The 21278-nt window shown below is 29.7% G+C and overlaps 1 protein-coding gene across 2 annotated transcripts; it reads left to right on the top strand.

Annotated features, from left to right (window-relative positions):
* The first annotated feature begins 479 nt into the window (after window positions 1–479).
* On the top strand, window positions 480–20792 carry LOC143071904 (MAU2 chromatid cohesion factor homolog). 2 transcript variants are annotated; one of them, XM_076246576.1, is made up of 18 exons: window positions 480–753; window positions 1543–1560; window positions 3233–3298; window positions 3755–3850; window positions 4548–4670; window positions 5236–5715; window positions 6833–6908; window positions 7870–7943; window positions 9446–9536; window positions 9986–10089; window positions 11286–11363; window positions 12122–12187; window positions 12941–13068; window positions 14127–14204; window positions 15640–15751; window positions 16809–16899; window positions 17694–17821; window positions 18399–20792. In XM_076246576.1, the coding sequence occupies exons 1-18, from the start codon at window positions 517–519 to the stop codon at window positions 18438–18440; spliced, it is 2088 nt and encodes a 695-aa protein (XP_076102691.1). In that variant the 5' UTR covers window positions 480–516; the 3' UTR covers window positions 18441–20792. The 2 variants fall into 2 exon arrangements, with proteins under 2 accessions (XP_076102691.1, XP_076102692.1); XM_076246577.1 differs by having other exon boundaries at window positions 481–753; window positions 5236–5607.
* The last annotated feature ends 486 nt before the right edge of the window (window positions 20793–21278 follow it).

Below are 21278 nucleotides of genomic sequence, written 5' to 3'. Positions count from 1 at the left end.
TTGTCTTGTCTTCTTTAATAGTTTGGTATACGATTTCAAAATAAGAGACTCTGTTTTTATATATATTTTTTAGATAAAACATTATTTATTGTTTAATGCACTCCGAATCAATATGATGGCCCATGATTTCTTATCTGCCTAGGCTGTCTTCTCTTACATATCAGAAATTCTGAATATAAGGAATAGTCACTGTAATCATATGATATAAATGTGTTTATATCATTATAATGACTATAGTTATTGTATTTATATTTTATATTTGTATTTGTATTTGTATCATATCTTAATTGATAGTTTTAAATCTTAATTTTAGTATCAACTATTTATTTGAGAGGAATCGATTTAGTATATAAACTGCAAATCATGTATGCTAAATGGAGGTCTTTGTTTAAATCAGCAATGGTTTTCCGGAAAATTGATCATGGCCCACTACAGTTATGTTTAGTATATTAAAATATTTCTTTGTCGCTTTCCTTTCGAGAAGAGGAAAAGTCCCGAGGCACCTGTATATTTATTATGAAAATGGCGTCAAGTGCGAACACAGAAGCTTGCTATGTTGCTCTTCTAGGTTTAGCAGAGAATTTCAGGACATCAAACCCCCCAAATATAAAACTTTGTATACATTGTTTACAAAGTATTCTCACACTACAGTTAGCACCGAAAATAGAAACCCGGACACGCGTACAATTGGGCAATATCTTAATTGCACATACAAAAAATACAGATTTGGCAATTTCAAACCTGGAAAAGGCGGTAAACAAAATATATCTTAAGTTGAACAAAAGGACCATAACGTATATACATTTTTCCATTTATTTAAACTATTGAATAGTTAAAACATTCACTTCTGTCAATTTAACCTAACAGTTACAGCGACTTTACAGGTCAAATTCATTTCATGTGCTTGACACCACTCTGTATGAGGTTATGTTAACACAGCTGTGCTTTGACAGGTTAATGTAATACCATTAAAAGCTGATAAATTATTATAAACACATTAATTAGCAATGAAAAGCAACAAGAAAGTTTCTACATGTATAATGATGCAGTCTGGTATTAAATACATCCACATAAGGCTTTGATTTATAAAACAAGAAGATGTGGTATGATTGCCAATGAGACAACTCTCCACAAGAGACCAAAATGACACAGAAATTAACAGCTATAGGTCACCGTACGGCCTTCCACAACGAGCAAATCCTACACCACATAATCAGCTATATATAAGGCCCTGAAATGACAATGTAAAACAATTCAAACGAGAAAACTAACAACCTAATTTATGTACAAAAAATGAATGCAAAACAAATATGTTGATTGTATGTATTTCTGATTAATTCAATAATTGTATACAAATTGTATCAAATTTAATATTTAAATCTATTCATTGACAAATTATCAAAGACAAAGTATTTTATCTCACCTCCCCAAATATCATATGAATATGTATATGAATCCTACTTTTAATAAGATGATATATTTATTGAAAATTGATATGCATATACATGTTCATGTACTTATTGAGTTTTTCTTTCATTTCAGTGGGAATTAGCGTGCAATGTATCCTTTCTTATATTTTCATGATATACAGTCAGGAATATAACTCTATAGGGTTATTACAGAAAAATAACATACATTTGTTATTGTGGACTAAAAAATCAAAGAACTGTGATAACATATGTATGTTACATGTTTCAAAGGGACAATATACATCATTAGTTTAGTTAAAATGTATACAAGTTCTATTGGTATTACTATTGTCCTTATGTAAACTTAACTATAGAAAGATATAACAGTTCATAGTTTGCCAATTTTGCATAGTACACCTATGTTATTACATAACAAATATGCCTGTAATAACTAAAGGTTGTTATCACAGTTTCTCTATATCACTCCAAAGCATTTGCTCAAACATACATCATGCTTAATTACAATGTATTTTAATTTAATTGTAAGAAATAATGACCAGAGCATGTAATGAGGTTCTGCGCAAGCTTCCCAGTAATTCCCAAGTGTCTCATATAATAAGTTACATTCCTTTAATAACTGAGCCTTGTTATTACAGCTAAGTTTATCCCTTAAAAGCCTCCGTCTCATTGATTTATCATGGTTAATCAAAAATGTATTAATTTAATTAACAAATTAGTTATCAAGCCTATGCATTTAGTTTCTGCGCAAAGTCTCAAGAGTTCCCTAGAACCCATTATAAATTAAAATATTTTACAAATAACAAACATATGTTATTACAGATTTAGAAAATTTAAGAAATAAAGAGTAGACAACTCATGAAAGTATCTGCAATAACACACGCAAGTTATTTTCTGTAATAACCCTATAGAGTTATATCTCTGACTGATATAGGTACAAAATGTACAATGAATTCACAAGTAAGAAATCTAGATTTTAATTTAAATGTACATGTTTTTGTGCATAATCAGTGACTGTGAACATTGTGTAGAGTGATATGAAAAAGCCAGTGTGATAATTATCTGAAAAAAAGCAATTTAGCCCCTATATTGAATTGTAACAACTTAACTATGTTAACACTTGAGACTTGAATTGGAAAAATGCACTTGAACATAACTTATCTCAGCCATAATCCATGTGTAATCTGGAAAAATGGACTGTAGGAATGATATGATTTTTTTCTATTTAATTTGATTAGTTATTCTATAAATCTTGTAAATGATAACAATTTAAAGGATACAAATAATGTTACATGTACCTACATTGTACTGATACTCAAAGTATTAAACTACAATTTTGTATGTACGCTAGAAAATAATGCTTTTATTGAATGTGTTTTCAAAAGTACATGTATACAATATGTTTCTAAACCTCCTTACCTTACACATACTTATTTAAGATTAGATTTACATGTATAATGTTTATGCACATTACTTTCTTGTTTTACTTGAATATGTCATCACAGATGTCTAAATCTGCCTTCATTGCATTGTTGTTCAGTGACATATCTTCATTTTCATTTAAACTGTATTTTTTTTACCTTTTAAGAAAATTCAGTTCATTCAAGGACTATTTTGAAAAAAGATACATGTAGCTTTAACTTTACACATAATGAATATTTTTATGCCCCATTTGGAATGTTTAGGGGCATTATGTTGAAGTTGAACAGGGCATCTGACTTATAGTTGGACAGACTTTTACGCAAGTTCCAACAATTTAGTCCAACAATACATGAAATATGAATTTCTTTAACAATATTTAACAGACTAGAGATGTAGATGATGTTAAATTTGAGTCAGCAAGTGTCTTAGCACAGATATATGAACAACAAGTAAGTCTAGAAAAGTTGTATTTAAATATTTCATTTTGATTTAAGTAAGACATTTACTAATTTAGTCTATACATGTACTGTATCTTTTCATTACAAAGATCTGCCTCAGTGGTCTCAAGATTATGGGTTTGATTTTGATCTTCAGGCAAGTCAAAACAAAGCCCTTGAAATTTGTATTTGCTACTTCTCAATAACCACACATCAATTAGGAGTAATATCAAAGACAGATTGGCTAGGAGTCGAAATAAGAGCAAAAACTGCTTTACTAGGACAGGTTATTGCTATTTAGGTGTATTTTCTTGGTTGTTTGATAAATTACATCATATTGGACAATGATTAAAATATAATTATAGGATTAGGTTCTTTTTATCTCATGCATAGTCACTATATATTTGGTTTTTTTTTCTATGATTTAGATATGTTTGTAGATGTAATATTTTACAATTTGTGATTCAGACCCAGTATGAATTGGCTAAGCCATTGTTACAGACTGCACTGGATATGTCACAGCAGTCACCATACTGGCATTGTAGAATACTCTTCCAACTGTCTGTAAGTAACACATTCATTGTCACAGCAGTCACCATATTGGCATTGTAGAATACCAACTGTCTGTAAGTAACACATTCATTGTCACAGCAGTCACCATACTGACATTGTAGAATACTCTTCCAACTGTCTATAAGTAACACATTCATTGTCACAGCAGTCACCATACTGGCATTGTAGAATACCAACTGTCTGTAAGTAACACATTCATTGTCACAGCAGTCACTATACTGGCATTGTTGAATACTCTTCCAACTGTCTGTAAGTAACACATTCATTGTGAAAATGTCTTCTTGCCATGAGGGAGTGAGGGCAAATAAGGGAAGACACTTAAGTAGTACTAAACATCTTATTCTCTTCATGATAAAAGAAACATTTAGATGTGACTAAATATCTTATTCTCCTCATATAAACAAAAAAGACCTTTATATATGACTAAACATCATATTCTCCTCATATCAAAAAAGACATTTAAATATGACTAAACATCTAATTCTCCTCATAATAAAAAAGACATTTAGATATGACTAAACATCTTATTCTCCTCATGAATAACAAAAAAGACATTAAGATATCTTAGATTATATGAGCATATTGTAATAAATATGATAAGGTGCAGAAATATTTAATACTTTTTGGTAGGTTAATTTATCATTTTATGATTTTACATTCCAAAAAGTTTTTTATTATAATTTTTCAGCAATTACATGCCATAGAAAGAGACTTCCCATCAGCTGTACGACTATTGACTACAGGAATTGAAGTGGCAGGGAAGTCAAGATCAGAATATACAAAACTATTATTCCTGCTCAGCAGAGGAATGGTAATATTTTACTGTGTGTCTGTTAAAACTTGAAGATGGGTCAAATGACCAAAATAGAATTTAATTGAGTAGTCAAGAGTTTAACATACTCATGTAATCATGGTAATTGAATCCAATGCAGTTTTTAAGTGAAAAAGATGTCATATTCAATGTGAAAGTAAGCATAATCTTTTAGTAACTTAATCATTCCTTCAATCGTGGCTGTTTACAAATCATATTGTGCAAAAGCTTCCAAAAAATATATCGGGCCTCAGTGGCCAAGTGGTCTAAGTAGTTACTACTGTAATCACTAGTCAGTCAACACTGAGGTTGGGAGTTCAAACCCTGTTCATGCGGGTACACTCGACTCCAATCTTAATTGACTAGGATTGTCAGTTTTCCTATCGAAGTTGCTGTTTTTCTCTGGGCAATTCAGCTTCCTCCACCAATTAAAACTGACCGCCCACAAAATAGCCCTAAAGAGGTGCTTAAAAATGGTGTTAAAACACCAAAAATCAATCAATCCCCAAAATATAGCTTTGCAAAATATGGATTTAAGAATGATTAATATCTTGTTTTTTTACAGCTACTGTTAATAGATAAGAAGACTGGTGATGTCCATGAAACACTAACAACAGTCAGTTCATTGATAGACACTTATAATGGACCCACAATACAGAAAGAATCTCTTAAAGTCTTCTTCCTTATATTACAAGTTTGTCATTATCTAATGGCTGGTCAGGTAAGATCTTCATTGATAGACACTTATAATGGACCAACAATACAGAAAGAATTTCTTAAAGTCTTCTTCCTTATATTACAAGTTTGTCATTATCTAATGGCTGGTCAGGTAAGATCTTCATTGATAGACGCTTATAATGGACCCACAATACAGAAAGAATCTCTTAAAGTCTTCTTCCTTATATTACAAGTTTGTCACTATCTAATGGCTGGTCAGGTAAGATCTTCATTGATAGACACTTATAATGGACCCACAATACAGAAAGAATCTCTTAAAGTCTTCTTCCTTATATTACAAGTTTGTCATTATCTAATGGCCGGTCAGGTAAGATCTTCATTGATAGACACTTATAATGGACCCACAATACAGAAAGAATCTCTTAAAGTCTTCTTCCTTATATTACAAGTTTGTCATTATCTAATGGCTGGTCAGGTAAGATAATAAAAACAGTTATGGAACTTATAGTACAAATGTGTAACCAAATTAGATATAAAAATAAGAAGATGTGGTATGATATGCCAATGAGACAACTCTCCACAAGAAACCAAATGACACGAAAATTAACAACTGTAGATTTCAGGATAATAACTTTTGTATAAGTATTTCGATTGCTCTGAAATTGTGCCCCAATATTAAATACCACAAATGGAGATTGGGATTCAATTAAGGGGTTATAGGGCCAACAGGATGGAATGAATTAAGGGCCAAAAACAAGTATTGATCTAGTTTCCAGACAATAACTTGTGTGTAAGTGTATGGATCTCTCTGACATTGTATGACAAGGTTCCATATCACAAAGGGAAGGCTGGGATTGAGTTTGAGAATAATTGCTACAAGGGGGGTTTCAAAAATTTGGGGGGGGGGGGGGGGGGTAAGGGATTCATATTTTTTTTGAAAATTCGAATTTTGAGAAGATTCAAGAAGAAGTCTTCAATTGTACAGTATTGGGCAATAGATGATCACAACCCAATCCAAATTCAGACAGTATCAAGCTTGAATATTGTTTCCAAAATTGCCCCAACTGTTCAGGATTCACCCTCTGCGGTTGTATCCTGTTCAGGATTCACCCTCTGCGGTTGTATCAGGCAGGACTCAGCAAGGCATTTTATTTGTTACAGCTTAGGTACCTGAGCATGTAGTAAGTCACAGAATTTAAGTGAAGTTAATTGTTAATTTATCAAACAAAATTTGGTAGTTTTTCAAGATATAGATCTGTTCAACAAGCTGTGCACACATTGTTTTGTTACATTTTCCATTTGTTGTTAATTTCATAGTCAATCTAAAAAAACATGTAATTCATCCTTGTACACAATTCTATAGTTAAGCTGTCCATTTAAGCTTAACCTTAAACAAACATTTTGTTGGTGCATGTTTATATCAATTATATTAATTACAGTGTTTAAATAATGAAACAAATTGCTACAAATTTAAATCATTTTAGGTTAAAAGTGTAAAACCAGCATTGAAGAATTTACAACAGATTATACAGACAATTACACAGTTACATACAGATGAAGGTACGAACATTTCATGCTTTACAGCCTTTTCTTAATGCTAGCAAGACAAAGGTTTGTTTGGCTTGCTTTGCTGTGTTTGTATCAATGTTTGCTCAAGCATTGTAATTAAGATTGACATCTGAAAACAGCATAAAAAGGCCGTTTTAAAATTGTATACATCAAATTTACATACACACAGGTTTAACTCCGCCTACTTATATTGTTTGCAGATGTCTCCACTTTTTTACTGTTAATTATTTTGAGAAATATGTATATTTTCAATAAAAAGGAATACTGTGTTCTCCCAAGCATTTTCCAATAGCATTTTGGGATTTGATAAAGCACTGTTTCTCTTAATTTATCATAATTCAAATACATTCAATTATATTATGAAATCTTTTCAGAATGCTACATGGTACTCTTATGTGTTATGAGGCATTGTGAAAAATACTTTGAATAGGCATACAGACATACTTTTAAAAAAATTGTTGAAAATGTCTGAGAAGTTTACTCTAGAAATGCATTTCAAAGTATAAATATATTTTGGGCTTTAAAGCTAGTAAATATAAGAAGATGTGGTATTAGTGCCAATTAGAAAACTCTCCATCAAAGTCCCAAGAACTCTGTTTTTGGCTTCAAGATAACACCAATTGAGAAATGTGGGCTTTAAATTTGTCATCACAAACAAAGATGATACCCTCTATTACATGTATTTATTTAATTTAAAAGCTATTGTAGAATTGTCAAAACCTCATCCTTTTTTACCCTTGCAGGTTAACTTTAACATGAAACTTGCAAGTCAATCTTTTTTTTTAATTCTGTATTTTAGATTATTTTATATATTACCATTATCCATTAAAAGATATGTAAGAAAAAAAATAACATTTTGCTATAGTAACCTAGAAATTTCTTTTTCTTTTTGCACTAATTTGATATAATCAAAACTATTATTATTATTAACGCAACCTATATTTCATTACAGAACCTGACTCCACCAATCCAGTAGACTTATTCCAATGGTTACCCATAGAACATATGTGTGTATTGGTATATTTGGTGAGTACTTATGATGTTTGATGTAAGATTCTTTTAGCCTTAATCTACTGGTGCACCATACATTCATGAAATTAAAAATCAAAGAGAGGAGAGGAGGAAGGATGAATAGCTGAAAAGTGCAATGAAATAGATATTTTTATCCCCCTGCTGTAGGGAAGGGGCATTAAGTTTTACCCTTGTACAAATGTAGGTACCTCTGTCCATACATCCGTACGTACGTCTCAAAATTTGTTTCCTTTCTTTAACTTTAATCTTTTTATTTATGTTTTATCGGTAAAGCAACAATAATTGTGAAATATTTTAGGTCAGAAATAGATCTAACCACTCCTACACATTTGTATACTACAGAGATACTTGTTAACTTACATGAATGCCAGAAATGTACCTCTACATTACCATGATTACTGTATATCTGTAGTTACATATATCATTTTATATCTCTGATATTCATAATTTGACTGCTCTACATGTTAGCCTATTGATCTGATGGGAAGTGGTAGTTAAAGTCTTAATATTGAAATGCTAGTTATTCTCAACAGGGTCAGAGATATCATACTATTAATGATGTATTCTTCTGACGTTTCAGTCTCGTTGAAAACTCGTTCTTGAATTATTTCCAAAACATGTGATACAAGGGGAAAATATCAATGAATTTTAAAAATATCATAATCATAACTCTGTGAAAAAATTATGTATTTGCAATGAACAGTTTTTGAGTAATCCAGTTTTCAAATTTTACGACTAGTCAAGTCAGTCTTTTTAGCCAATATTTTGAGAAAATGGATGAGGGGTACAATAAATGATTTTACAAAAATCATGTACATCCCATATAATTTTTGTCTTTTCAAATTTCTTAGATATGTATTTTTTCTATCATTTATAACAAAAAAGTTGAAATATTATGCATTTTGTTCTTAAAACTGAGAAAAATCACAAAATTGACAGCATGGTAAATTTTACACTAAAAAAGCATCAAAACATGATAAGACTTTCTTATATTAACACCTACCTATACGTTTTTCAAGTAAACTTTATGCAGATTGCTCCACTTCATCTTTATTGTAAGTAAGAAAAAAAGTTTAATTGTGGAACTGTTATTTTTTGCACGATAATAGCCAAAACATGTTGAAAAATGGGAAAATCATCAAATTTTCTAATGTCCGTATCAAAAAAAAAATGCACCACCATATAATTTTTTCTTCACCAATTTTTTTTTTTACAGTCTTATAAATCCAAAAATCAGGTTAAGACAAAAAGTTTAATTCTAGAAATTTTTCAGACATGTCAGAGGTGTACATCCTTAAAGAGTTGTTTTCCTTTAAATTATTTACAAAATTTACTGTTTTTTGGTGATTTTGTACATGACGAAGTTCAATGGTTAAGATTATAAATAAAATTAGTTGATAATTTGTATTGCTTTTATTGAAATGTATATATGGATGATTTAAATTTATACCTGAATGTATCATGTTTTACATGGATTATGATTATTGTGTTTACAGGTAACAGTAATGCATTCTATGCAGGCTGGTTACATGGATAAGGTACAGAAATACACAGATAAAGCACTCATGCAGATAGAAAAACTCAAAAGTAAGTTGATATAGATTGGATTACATAGTAAAAAAGATCCAGTGGATTACGTGGGGAAAAAATCCAGTTATTTATTCTATGCATAACATGACTACCAAAATAGAAATGATATTATAAATTCATTTTGGGTAATGACAGATAAAGGTTCATATTTAAAATTTTGATTGCATTGTTGGTATTCAGTATCTCTATAATTATTGTCTTGCTCCCCTTTGCATATAATATGATAAAGATGTGAATACTGTTCTCTGTGAAATTTGTGAATGTTGAGTTTTCCCATACATTATTTAATTGAAAATCTTTTGTTTATAGCAAAATACAACATGATTTGTGGAGAGGGCTTACATAGGCTGCCTGTTGTCCAATCTAATTCAATTTATTTGAATAAAATACTGTTTAAACTAAACTATACAAGATAACTTATGTTTAATATTTATTTTACTTTATAGTGTTGGATGCTCACCCTATTCTCTCTTCCTTTCAACTTATGTTATTAGAACATATAATAATGTGTCGACTGATCATGGGTAACAAGACAGTCGCCATACAAGAGGTAAGACAATATAAGTATAAAATAAAAAAATATGAGACTGACACATATTGACCTATTAAATGAAAAAAAAAGTCAAGTAACTATAGAGCCTGTTTATACTAGTGTTACATTTCAAGTTGTCAATACATAGTTGCTTGATTGCTGTTTCTTAATGTCAAGTGGCAAATAGTTCATGCATTTTCAAGACAACCCTAAACTGTAAAACAGGTAATTTCATGCCTTGTTATTTTTACCGTTCCAACCTTAGAAATGCAGTTAAACTTCGTCTATCTCAAAAATAGGGAAAATTAACCAAAACACTGCATTGATTTTTTTATGCCCCATTTATTAGTATTAAGTTTTCTGGTCTGTGCGTCCGTTCATCTGTTTGTCAGTTCGTCTGTTCTTTCGCTCCTCTGTTAGTTCTTTCGTCTGTTCGTCCGTCCGTTCATCCGTCCTGCTTCAGGTTTAAGTTTTTGGTCGAGGTAGTTTTTGATGAAGTTGAAGTCCAATCAACTTGAAACTTAGTATACATATTCCTTCTGATATTATCCTTTTAAATCTAATGCCAAATTAGAGTTTTTACCCAATTTTCCAGGTCCACTGAACATAGAAAGTGATAATGCAGATGGGGCATCCATGTACTAGGGACACATTCTTGTTTCTTTTTAAATTATGCCTCTTAATCTTGAGATAAGAATAAGAAGTAGTTTGATAGCCAGAGACAAAATGACACAGAAATTAACAACTGTAGGTCACAGTACGGCATTCAACAATTAGTACATTTTTAGACAAATAAAAAGATTCTCATTTGCTTACTAAATCGTCTTTTCTTTAATATTTACATTACTTAATGCATGTATATATGTATGTTCAAGGATGACATACAAATCAATAATTAAGAAATAATGTATGCATTTATTAAAGCCATTTTTGAAAAAGACAAAAATGTGATATTAATTATTGCAATTTCAGTAAAAACCTGCATACAGATAGATATAGCAGATAGATGCAGTTATACTCACTGAGTCGCATAATTCACACTAATAAAAACTTCACAATAATTTCTGAATTTACAGTATTGTGTTAAAAGTTTCAGAGTATGTTTTTATATTTGATATAGCCACTGACTTACCCATTTATATTTAATGGTTAAACAAATTAAAGGTATGTCATAAGTTATAGCCATATTATTTCTTTTTTATTATTAATTGCAGATATTTCAAGTTTGTCATGTCTGTCAGCAACAACCAAGATTATTCACCACTCACGGTGCACAGATTCATTCATTACTGGTAAATATTAAATAATGTAATCTTGTGTGAACTTATATGTAAATCTGAACATAACTTACAGTTCAGACAAGTAAATAGAATTAGAGATAAATGAAATCTGAAGGGAAAGTTACCAGTGGTTAATTTTTTTCAATGTATTAGCAAATTTATATCATAAGGAGTATATGTCAATCTGAATATTAAAAAAAGGAGGAGGATAATACATGTATTAGAGAACTGGCTTTATAGTGTTTAATGTAACTTCAATTTGAATTTCATTACTATGATCTTTCTTATGATATATGCATGGCAATTGTCAGGCAGCAAACTAAACAACAAAGACAACTGTATACATGCTGGATAGAACACAATGGCAACATATAATCTCTCAAAAAAAAATGTATGATGTCTTTTTGTTAGTTTGTTCAAGATAATGTATAAACTTACCTATTGTGATAAACAGAAAGTTTCTTTTTTTATCCCAACAAAGAATATTAGTTCAGAGAGACAAAACCTTCTTTACTTCTAAATTTCTAAAGAACTTGAACAATTTGTAGAAGATTAATAATGTCAACTATGATAATTACTTTTTTACTATGTAGCCATTTGTTTATTCTGTAATAAAAGTTTTTCCCCTTCATAGTTTTAGTTCAGTTGTACCACATCCAAAATTCTCTTTTTGTTCATGAATTAGAAAACAAAATAAGTGATAAATTAAAATCTATTTTAAGTTTGGATGTATTGACAATTTTTATTTACACATTATTTGTGTTTTTCAGGGTTTATATGCAATGTCAATGAATTGTATGGAGGCCGCAGAATCACAGTTTCACACAGCTATAAAGGTCAGTGAAGGTCATATGAATCACTTATATCAGCAGTAAATTTATTGCATTGTTGATCAAGTCTATAGCCCTATAAAATAATCTCTAAATAGATAATAGTCAATCTATAGCCCTATAAAATAGTCTCTAAATTAACTTTAGTCAATGAGATTTAAATGTCAATAAAAAGTCTCAATTGAAAGACAACTTTTTCAGGTTCTTTAATTGAATTGTATATATTGACCTCACTTAAAACATTATTACCAAAGATAGGAAATATTAAAAAAAAAAGTTGTAAACAATATTAAAATTAAAATTGGTATGAACCAGTTCTTTTTCAATATTAATAGAATGGTCATTAAATAGTGCCTCTTTAACAAACATAGCTTCCATGTTAACTGAGATTAACACATCATAACAACAAATTACAGAAAAGATAATAAAATCAGAATATGTTTACAAATTACCATGTGTAATGAAATTAATACTGTAAACCAACTTATTTTCACGGATACTTTATTTCACATTTAGCCCTTGCTAGCCCATTTCACAGCGATATAATTTCACAATTCTCATATTTACTAGATATAGTTAAGTAAGGAAAATCCAAGTTTTACATATTCGTAATATTATTCTACTCATGAAAATTAGTTGGTTTACAGTAGTACAGGTGTTGTTTAATTTTCTATTTAAGAATTTACCCAGTGAAGTGTTGTATTTCATTTTGTATATATTTAACTAAATAAATTGAGGATATTGTTTTTGTAATTTTAGTTATCAAGAGGTACAGAACTGGCAGCATTCATCAATTTAAATTTAGCAATAATATACATGAGGTCAAACAGACAAGATGAACTACTTCAAATTTTAGAAAAAGTTGACCCAGAAAAACTTCAGGCACAGTAAGTTTTAAAAAATATTAATTCTATTAAATCCACACTTATTTTTCTCTCTCAATTTATACATCCTTTTTTTTCTTCAATTAACTACGTTGAGTCACAAGTAGACAGTTGTACAAATGGATGAATGAATTCCAATCTTGTTTTAGGGATAAAGATTGCATTCATGGAACTAAAACCCTTATTGGACTGGCTTGCTAGTTATCAATTTTCCAGACTTTATCACTTATATTAAGATAAAAAAAAAACCAGTGCATTGAGCACAAAATCTATATATCCTATCCAGGAACGTTACAAGAAATTTATCAGTGAATTATATACTAAGAAGTTACAAAATGATGTGCGTGTATAACCATACTTGTGAAGAAAATTACATAGCATGGTAAATGAATCTTGTATCTGTTTCAAAAATATAAGTTATGTCATTGCTAAAGTAATTGTACTTATTTCCCTTTGTCCACAAGTTGTGGTTGAACCCAACTACAGTTATTATTCTAAGTGCCTTTTAAAAAAACACAATTTCTAGTTGCATTTTTGTTGTTTCATGCAAATTGAATGCAATCTTTACCCGTCAGTGTGCAGAAGCACTCTATTTAATCACAATTTTTGTGTTTGAAATGTCTGAGAAAAACCACATTCTCTGAACATAATGATAAAATGCCTTGATAAATATTTTTATAAAACACAAGGCAGGTTTAGAAGAAAATTCATATTATATTTGTTGTTGTTATTGGTTTTGGTAGGCGGCTTACTTATGTAGTTATTGCGCCTTATTTTTTGTGTTATTGAAATTTGCTGTTACGGAATGTTAGAAATTATCATAAATTAGGGAGTGTGTCTCCCTCGTGGTTGGCTCTAGTTCCTTTCGCGGATTTGGCTGTGCTTTTTGGACCTTTTGGATTAGAGCTCTTCATCTTTTATATAAGCTTTGGATTTTGAATATTTTGGCCACAGGCGTCGCTGGGGAGGCATGTGTTGTCGAGATGCACATCTGGTGCGGGAAAATTGGTACCGTTAATGTTATTTCATTCATATTATGTTTGTTATGTTACACTTTTCAGATCCCATGGTTTGAAAGCTTCAGCAAATTATGTGAGAGGATTACAGTCATTTTTTCAAGCAAGATATAATGAAGCAAAGTAAGTTGACTTATACTTTGGGTAGTGTCTACCAGCACAGAAGTTATGCGTATGCATCAATGTGATAGAAACCCTACAATAAAAATAACCAAAAAGATATTTATAGAGCACCATGCAATCTTAAACCATTTACAATATGTTAATCACTAGATCAATCCCAATAAGTCTTTGTTCTTCCTATGAATGGTTACTTTTATGCAGTTATGGTGCTGACTGTTTTTTAAGTAGCCTCGTGTTATTTATATGACCTTACATATCTATTACTAGGTAAGGTCTCCATGTACTGTAAATTCAAAAATTATTAGGTGTATTTATTATTGCAATTTTGTCATGTTAGACTAGACTGATTTTAATATTTGCAATATTGAATAATAACCTGTATTATTCATTTCAAAAATTCAAAATGTGAGTTTAAATTATTGCGATTATAACCCTTTCATATTTTTCTCAATAATGATAACATTGCAATAATTTCTGAATTTACACTTACAAACTTAAAGTCAGATGAAACTTCACATTAAAAAAATAATGCACATTTTTTTTTATAACTAAATGGCTAGTTTTTATTATAAAACTTATGTACATATACCTTTTTCTCCAGAAAATTCCATAATTTGTCCAAAATTTAGAAGAAATTTACTTTTTTTTTATTGTTTGCTTCCAGTAAACCATTCGCCAATTTGTTATCCGTGTGCAGTGAACTCAGTGTGACATTTCTAGTAAAAACCTGGTGATCGCAATACGTATGGATCTGTCATTGAAATAAACTATTATCTAATGTACATGTTATACACATTCTTAATATCCATGCTTCTTTGTTGATTGTTTACTATAAGGTGACAATCCGTAAACTACAGCTTCAAAACATGAAAATTAATAAGTTGCCATACTTGCACATTATAACAGACAGAGAGAAAAAAAAATATTGATGATTATATGATATGGATGCTTAAAAAATGATAAAATCTTGCATAGAAGACTAAGTTTATGATACATACATGTACATGCATTGGTTCAAGAATTGGATAGACATTATGTTTCACAAGTCACTCTTTTCATATGACTTTACGTCTGTTGAACTTTTCATTTTGTTTTTAGTCTATCACAATTTTGGTTTCTGACTATAATCAAAGTGTTCCCTTCAAAAATTTATTACATAATGTTATTGACCATTATAAGTACATTCTGGTTTCCTTTTGTTTTAGTTGCTTGGGTAATCAGCATTCAATGGTTATAGCCATTCCTTATGTAAAAATATGTGATTATATGTGCATTAAAGAAGATTTAATGTAAATGTCAGTGAGACAGCAACCTAATGACACAAACTATCAAAAGATAATGTGTAAATTAAACATGTGAAGCATACATGATGTATGAATAGAAACCCTGGCTTTTTTTTTTGTTTTTTTTTTTAATTTATATTTTTATTTTTCAGACATTATCTAAGAGAAACATTAAAGATGGCTAATGCAGAGGAGATAAACAGGATGACATCTTGTTCTTTGGTTTTACTGGGCCATATCTTCTTATCTATGGGTAATAATACTGTAAGTTTATTTGCACAAGAAGTATGTATGTTGATAAATGCTTGATATAGATAAATCTTTTTATTGATATGTAACAGCTTTGGATGCATTATTTAGGTAGCACAATATGTATACCCCGGTAATAAAACAATATTTTCTGTAGAATTTATATTCAAAATCCTTTAATTTAACAAAACTGATTAACTAAATTATATTTTGTCAAAACTATCTAGTTGCAAACCAATTGGAGATATGAAATGTTAAGATTATGTTATACTAAACCCTTTCCTCAATGGAATTTTATTTTTTGCATACATGATTTGCATAGGATATTCCAATAAAATACTGAAAATATGTTTTAAAGTATTAATTCATTGCAAAAAACAAATATTTCATCAAATAAATTTAAGTCAGATATTCTTATGAATATCCTTTTCATATTGGATACAAGCTTTTGTAAGTCAGATGCAGACATTTCGTGGTCAAAGTATTTCAACTGAGAGACTACACCGGTGTCAAAAGGCGTCATTATGGAGTAAAGGGGGTGGTGTCAAAAGGTGTCATTATGGAGTAAAGGGGGTGGTGTCAAAAGGTGTCATTATGGAGTAAAGGGGGTGGTGTCAAAAGGCATCATTATGGAGTAAAGGGGGTGGCGTCAAAAAGGTGTCATTATGGTGATAATAAGAATATCCCCAAAATAAATGTCTAAGTAAGGCTGTAAATTCAGAAATTATTGTGCTGTTTTGATATTGTGAAAAATGTGACAGTGTCATAATCGCAATAATTTTAACTCACACTTTGAAATTTTTAACATGTATCAAACAGGAATGTTCTCAATATCACAACAATTAAAATTGCATTTTAGTCAAAAATGACAAAATTGCAATAATAAATGCACACAATAATTTCTGAATTTACAGTAGTCCATTTAGGGCTAAAAGCAAAATAAAGTATATATATATGAAAATAAGTTGGTTCACAGTATACTGTTATATAGATATAGTACATGTTTCCTGTAATATTGTAAGAATAGTATACTGGTTTATAGATATTAAACGTACATGTTTGTCTGTTTTAGGAATCATTAAACATGGTAACACCAGCTATGAAGTTAGCAGGAAAGATACCTGATGTTCATGTCCAGTTATGGGCTTCATCTTTACTCAAAGGTAGGATCAATGCAAATTAAAAAAGAAGATGTGGTATGATTGCTAATGAGATAAATCTCCACAAGAGACTAAATAACACAGAAATTAATAACTATAGGTCACTGTAAGGCCTTGAACAATGAGCAAACCTATACTGCATAGTCAGCTATAAAAGGCCCTGCAATGACAAATGTCAAAAAAATCATGAAAAGAAAATTAAATGCCTGATTTTAATATGTATAATAACGTTCTTACCTTGGATGTCCCTTTGGAATAAATGAACTACTGTTATCACAAATTTTATTTTTGCCTTCTTTTTTTTTTTATCCAAATTTGAAGGAATAAAGCATGGATGTTGGATTAGTTTTAATCAGAGAGAAAAGATGGCCACCAATGTTAATTTGATTATGATTGACTTATTTTTTTAAAATCATCTCATGCAAGATGACGTTTTGAAAATTTAGATATTTGAAAACAAAAAGAATGAAGAAAGGACAAAATGCAATATTGATTATGGGATTTCATAAAAAATCATTTATACATATCGGATTTCAGAATGGCAGTTCTTATAATTGCAATGCTAGCCAAGACAAATTATTCATATTCTAATGCAATTGTAAAAAGTAAAGATAATTTTCTTTGGAAGTTGACAAATATTTTGAAGGGTTAGATTGCATGTTCTACCAGTCTGTAACTAAGAAAGCCACCATTTTGAATTCTTAATTATTTTTGGTATATAATTTCTCAATGAAAAAAAAAAGAACCAACAGCAGTGAGGCACTTAAATATTACTATGTTTTTTTGTGTGTGTACAGATTTATATAGGTTAAGTGGTGACAAGGCCCAAGAAGAAGAAGGATGCAGGTTACATACAAGTTTCTCTCAGTCATTACTCAAAGATCATTTCCAGTCATCACAGTTGTCTGAACATGGACTTATTCATGTTAGTATTCTAGCAATTCTGTGTTATCTCATTTTATAGAGGTGGCCATGATAAAACCATTATTTTATTCTTTTGATTGTTTTCAAATTTCTCAATTGTGTTTCATCAAAAACTCAAACTTATAGATAAATTGACTGAAAATGCTTCACTTTGTCAAGTTGTCAGACTGGATTCACTTTTATTAGTTGGATACCAATTTTCGTGCATTTCGTAGCTACAGGTGAACCACGAAATTAAATATCCACTTACATGTGAGTTTTCCTTAATCCATGAAAATTGATAAGCACAAATATAAATGAATCAACAGTCATGTAAAGTTAAATGAAATGATGAATGTGCTTATTTTATTGTTAAATGATTAACATTGTCATTATTTAATCGTTCTGAGAAAATTTTGTTATTTTAGTGTGTTTTCATTTTTGGTACTTTTGCCTTTAGTCGATTAAACCCAAGTAGGGACTGCAGCCAAGAATATCACAATGTATTCAATATGTTTGATTAATTTTGCTATTATTACTTTTATTTTGAAATGGAATATTTTGATATTTAAATTAAAATGTTGTTCTATATTTTTCAGTGGACTGAAGGAGCATGTCCGTTCCATCTCAATACAACATAACCATATAGAGGGAATCACAGAATCAGTGTAAATTTAACATGGGCAGCATACAGAAAAATGAGGTGTTAAAAAAATATATCTTGCTGTGAAATATATTGATATGACTCCCCAACATGTGTTGTTAACATGGATAATAAAGAAGTAATGATGTTGAAGTTGGTTCAATTTAGGTTTTTGTTGTCAACAATTTAATCTTAAGATTTATTTTTCGTCTGACAAATTATATGTTCTAAAACTTTGTTATTCTATGAAGAAAATTTTTCACTGAGTTTTGAACATAAGTCTAAAAGTTGTTTGAACAGTCATTTTAAAAGTTGTATTTCTTTACAGGGATAAATTAGGAAATATGTGAACAGTGAATTGTGCTTTTTAAAATCAATGAAGCAAACATTCTGACATAAGTTTTTAAATAGACTGTAAATATAGTCAAACAATATATGATATTGATTTATTTTTCTTTTATTAAATTTTAAAGTCCATGACAACTTGCGAACTATAAAACAATATTTGATAGTTCATCAGTAGTTATATGTATTAGGATAACTTAAAAATAGAACTCGACTTTATTGGATTACTATGAATATATTTCAAATATTTAAGAAAATAATGTTTTGGTTATTGCAAAAAAAAATTTTATTTTTAGCTTGAAAGCCAAAAAAATATATTACTGATAAATTTTTAAATAAAACCAGTTATATATACCCCGTTTTTTTTTGTGTGGATGGAAATGCTTTAAAATATATGTACACTATTATAGATTAGTAAAAATATTTTGTTTAAGAAACAGTTTTGGATAAGAATTAAATGGGTTTAGAAACATCGTCCATGATGAAAAATAAACATTTTGAAAGAATTATTATAGAAGATTTGATAATTATATTTTTTATGTATAGTATTTTACAATTGTACATTCTTGTATTTCTATTTTATACAATTGTAGCATGTATAGAAAAGAAAGTTAACATTTACATACACTTTTATTTCCTTAACATTTTATTGTTTGATTTTAATTTGTTTTCGTAAAGAGTGATGTCTGTCAACAAGTTAAATGGTACACAAATGTTTGAAATTAGATTTTCATCCAAGCATATTTGAAAAGAAATATTTTTTTCTGACACTTCTGAAACTTATGTCTACAAACAAGGTGTTGTTCTAATAAATATTTTAATGACTTGTAATATCGCTTTTGTTTTCCAGCGAGTAGATAAGCTATTTGGTATATGATGTCAAATAGTCACTGTACTTTTTAAACTGAACCTGTTTGACGAAACTTTTTCCCTATGTGAGTTATCTCCCTATTAAATGATTTTTATTGTAATCACCTATCTTCAGCAATCCTTAATATATTCATTAAATTTCATCAAATCAATTTGGTGATATCTGATAAAAGTTATTTTTGTGTTTGACAAAAATGCATATCAATGTGACTCATAGGCTTAGGGGTATTTGATTTTGCTTGTTGTTCATAATCTGAGAAACTGTAAAAGGTACATGGGCTTAGAGTATTTGTTATTAATTTTATAACATATGTGGTACTTTGTCCATTAGCAGAAAATTGAGGTCACGGTCATATTTTAAATTTAGATTTTGCTTGTCATTCATAATCCAAGAAACTGTAAAAGGTAAAAGGATTCTACATCACTGAATTTGGATAAATCATCTGGCTTGAGATTTTCCCTTCAATATTTTAAATAAGCTGTATGATGGTACCTTACATGTTGAGAGCTTAAATCTTATCTTGTTATGCCTATTCCACTAATACTGTGTGAGGTAGACAAAAAAGAAATGGATAAGAATAGGTCAAGATGCAAAGAATGTACAATATATGACTTTGAAATAGGTTAATTGGAAGTGATCTTTGGTAAACTGCAAATTTTCATTGATTTCATGTAATTTTTGAAAGTACATTGAAACCATATTTTTTTTAAAACTAGCATAAAGTAACCAATCATGACAATAAAGTTCATTTCAATTTTTTATCACCAAAACTCAAGGAGGAAGGACGTTTATTTTGCTATTATTTGTCAATAAGTTTTGTGAACAATGATTTCAAATTGTTTTCGTGAACATATAAATTAGTATAAAATGATCATGATACAAGAGAAATATATTCTGAGAAGTGTTACTTCCAGCAAATCATCCTAGCAGAACTGTTAACTCAGACATATGTCAAGTTTGCTTCTGATATGTGCAATGTACGACTACATTATAGTGTAGTTTTGTAATGAAATGTATCTTTAGTTTTGATAGAATGCATCAAATAATGCATGTTGTCAATTATTTTAGATGTTTTCTATAAACGTGTTGTTGATAAAAAAAACAAACATGAAAATAAAAACAATTTAAAAATCATTTCCAGTTGTTTGTTTAACTTCTTATCCATAGGTGGGAGAACACTAGTTTAAGGTTGTGTAATGGTTTAAAAAAATCTTGATCAGTTTAACTGTGCTTTGTAAAAAAGGGTTGTATCGTGAAATTTGTGTCAATTTTCACTATAATGACTTGACACCAAGGGTCTTCTATGGCGAGTTATCTCATTGGCAGTCATACCACATCTTTTTTATATTATAAGCTCACCTTTACCATCCCTTAGCATCTGGCATCCATCATCAATGTCAAATTATTACAATAATCTCATCACAAGCCACTGATTAAATCAAACTTTTCTTTGGGGTATTTAATTTATTAATCATAGGAGCCTGATCATAAACATACACAATGGCTGTGTGCTAAAAATAGTAAGGTCCACTTTTCATAGAAAATGATAGTACCCACTTCAGGTTAAAGTATTAGATCATGGTAGTATTTGATGAAAGTTTGAAATTGAAAGTCCAATCA

The sequence above is a fragment of the Mytilus galloprovincialis genome, chromosome 4 (genome assembly GCF_965363235.1).
Source record: "Mytilus galloprovincialis chromosome 4, xbMytGall1.hap1.1, whole genome shotgun sequence".
Taxonomy (NCBI): Eukaryota; Metazoa; Mollusca; class Bivalvia; order Mytilida; family Mytilidae; genus Mytilus; species Mytilus galloprovincialis.
Note: the sequence above shows the minus strand (reverse complement) of the source record. Positions and strands in the feature narration are given on the sequence as shown.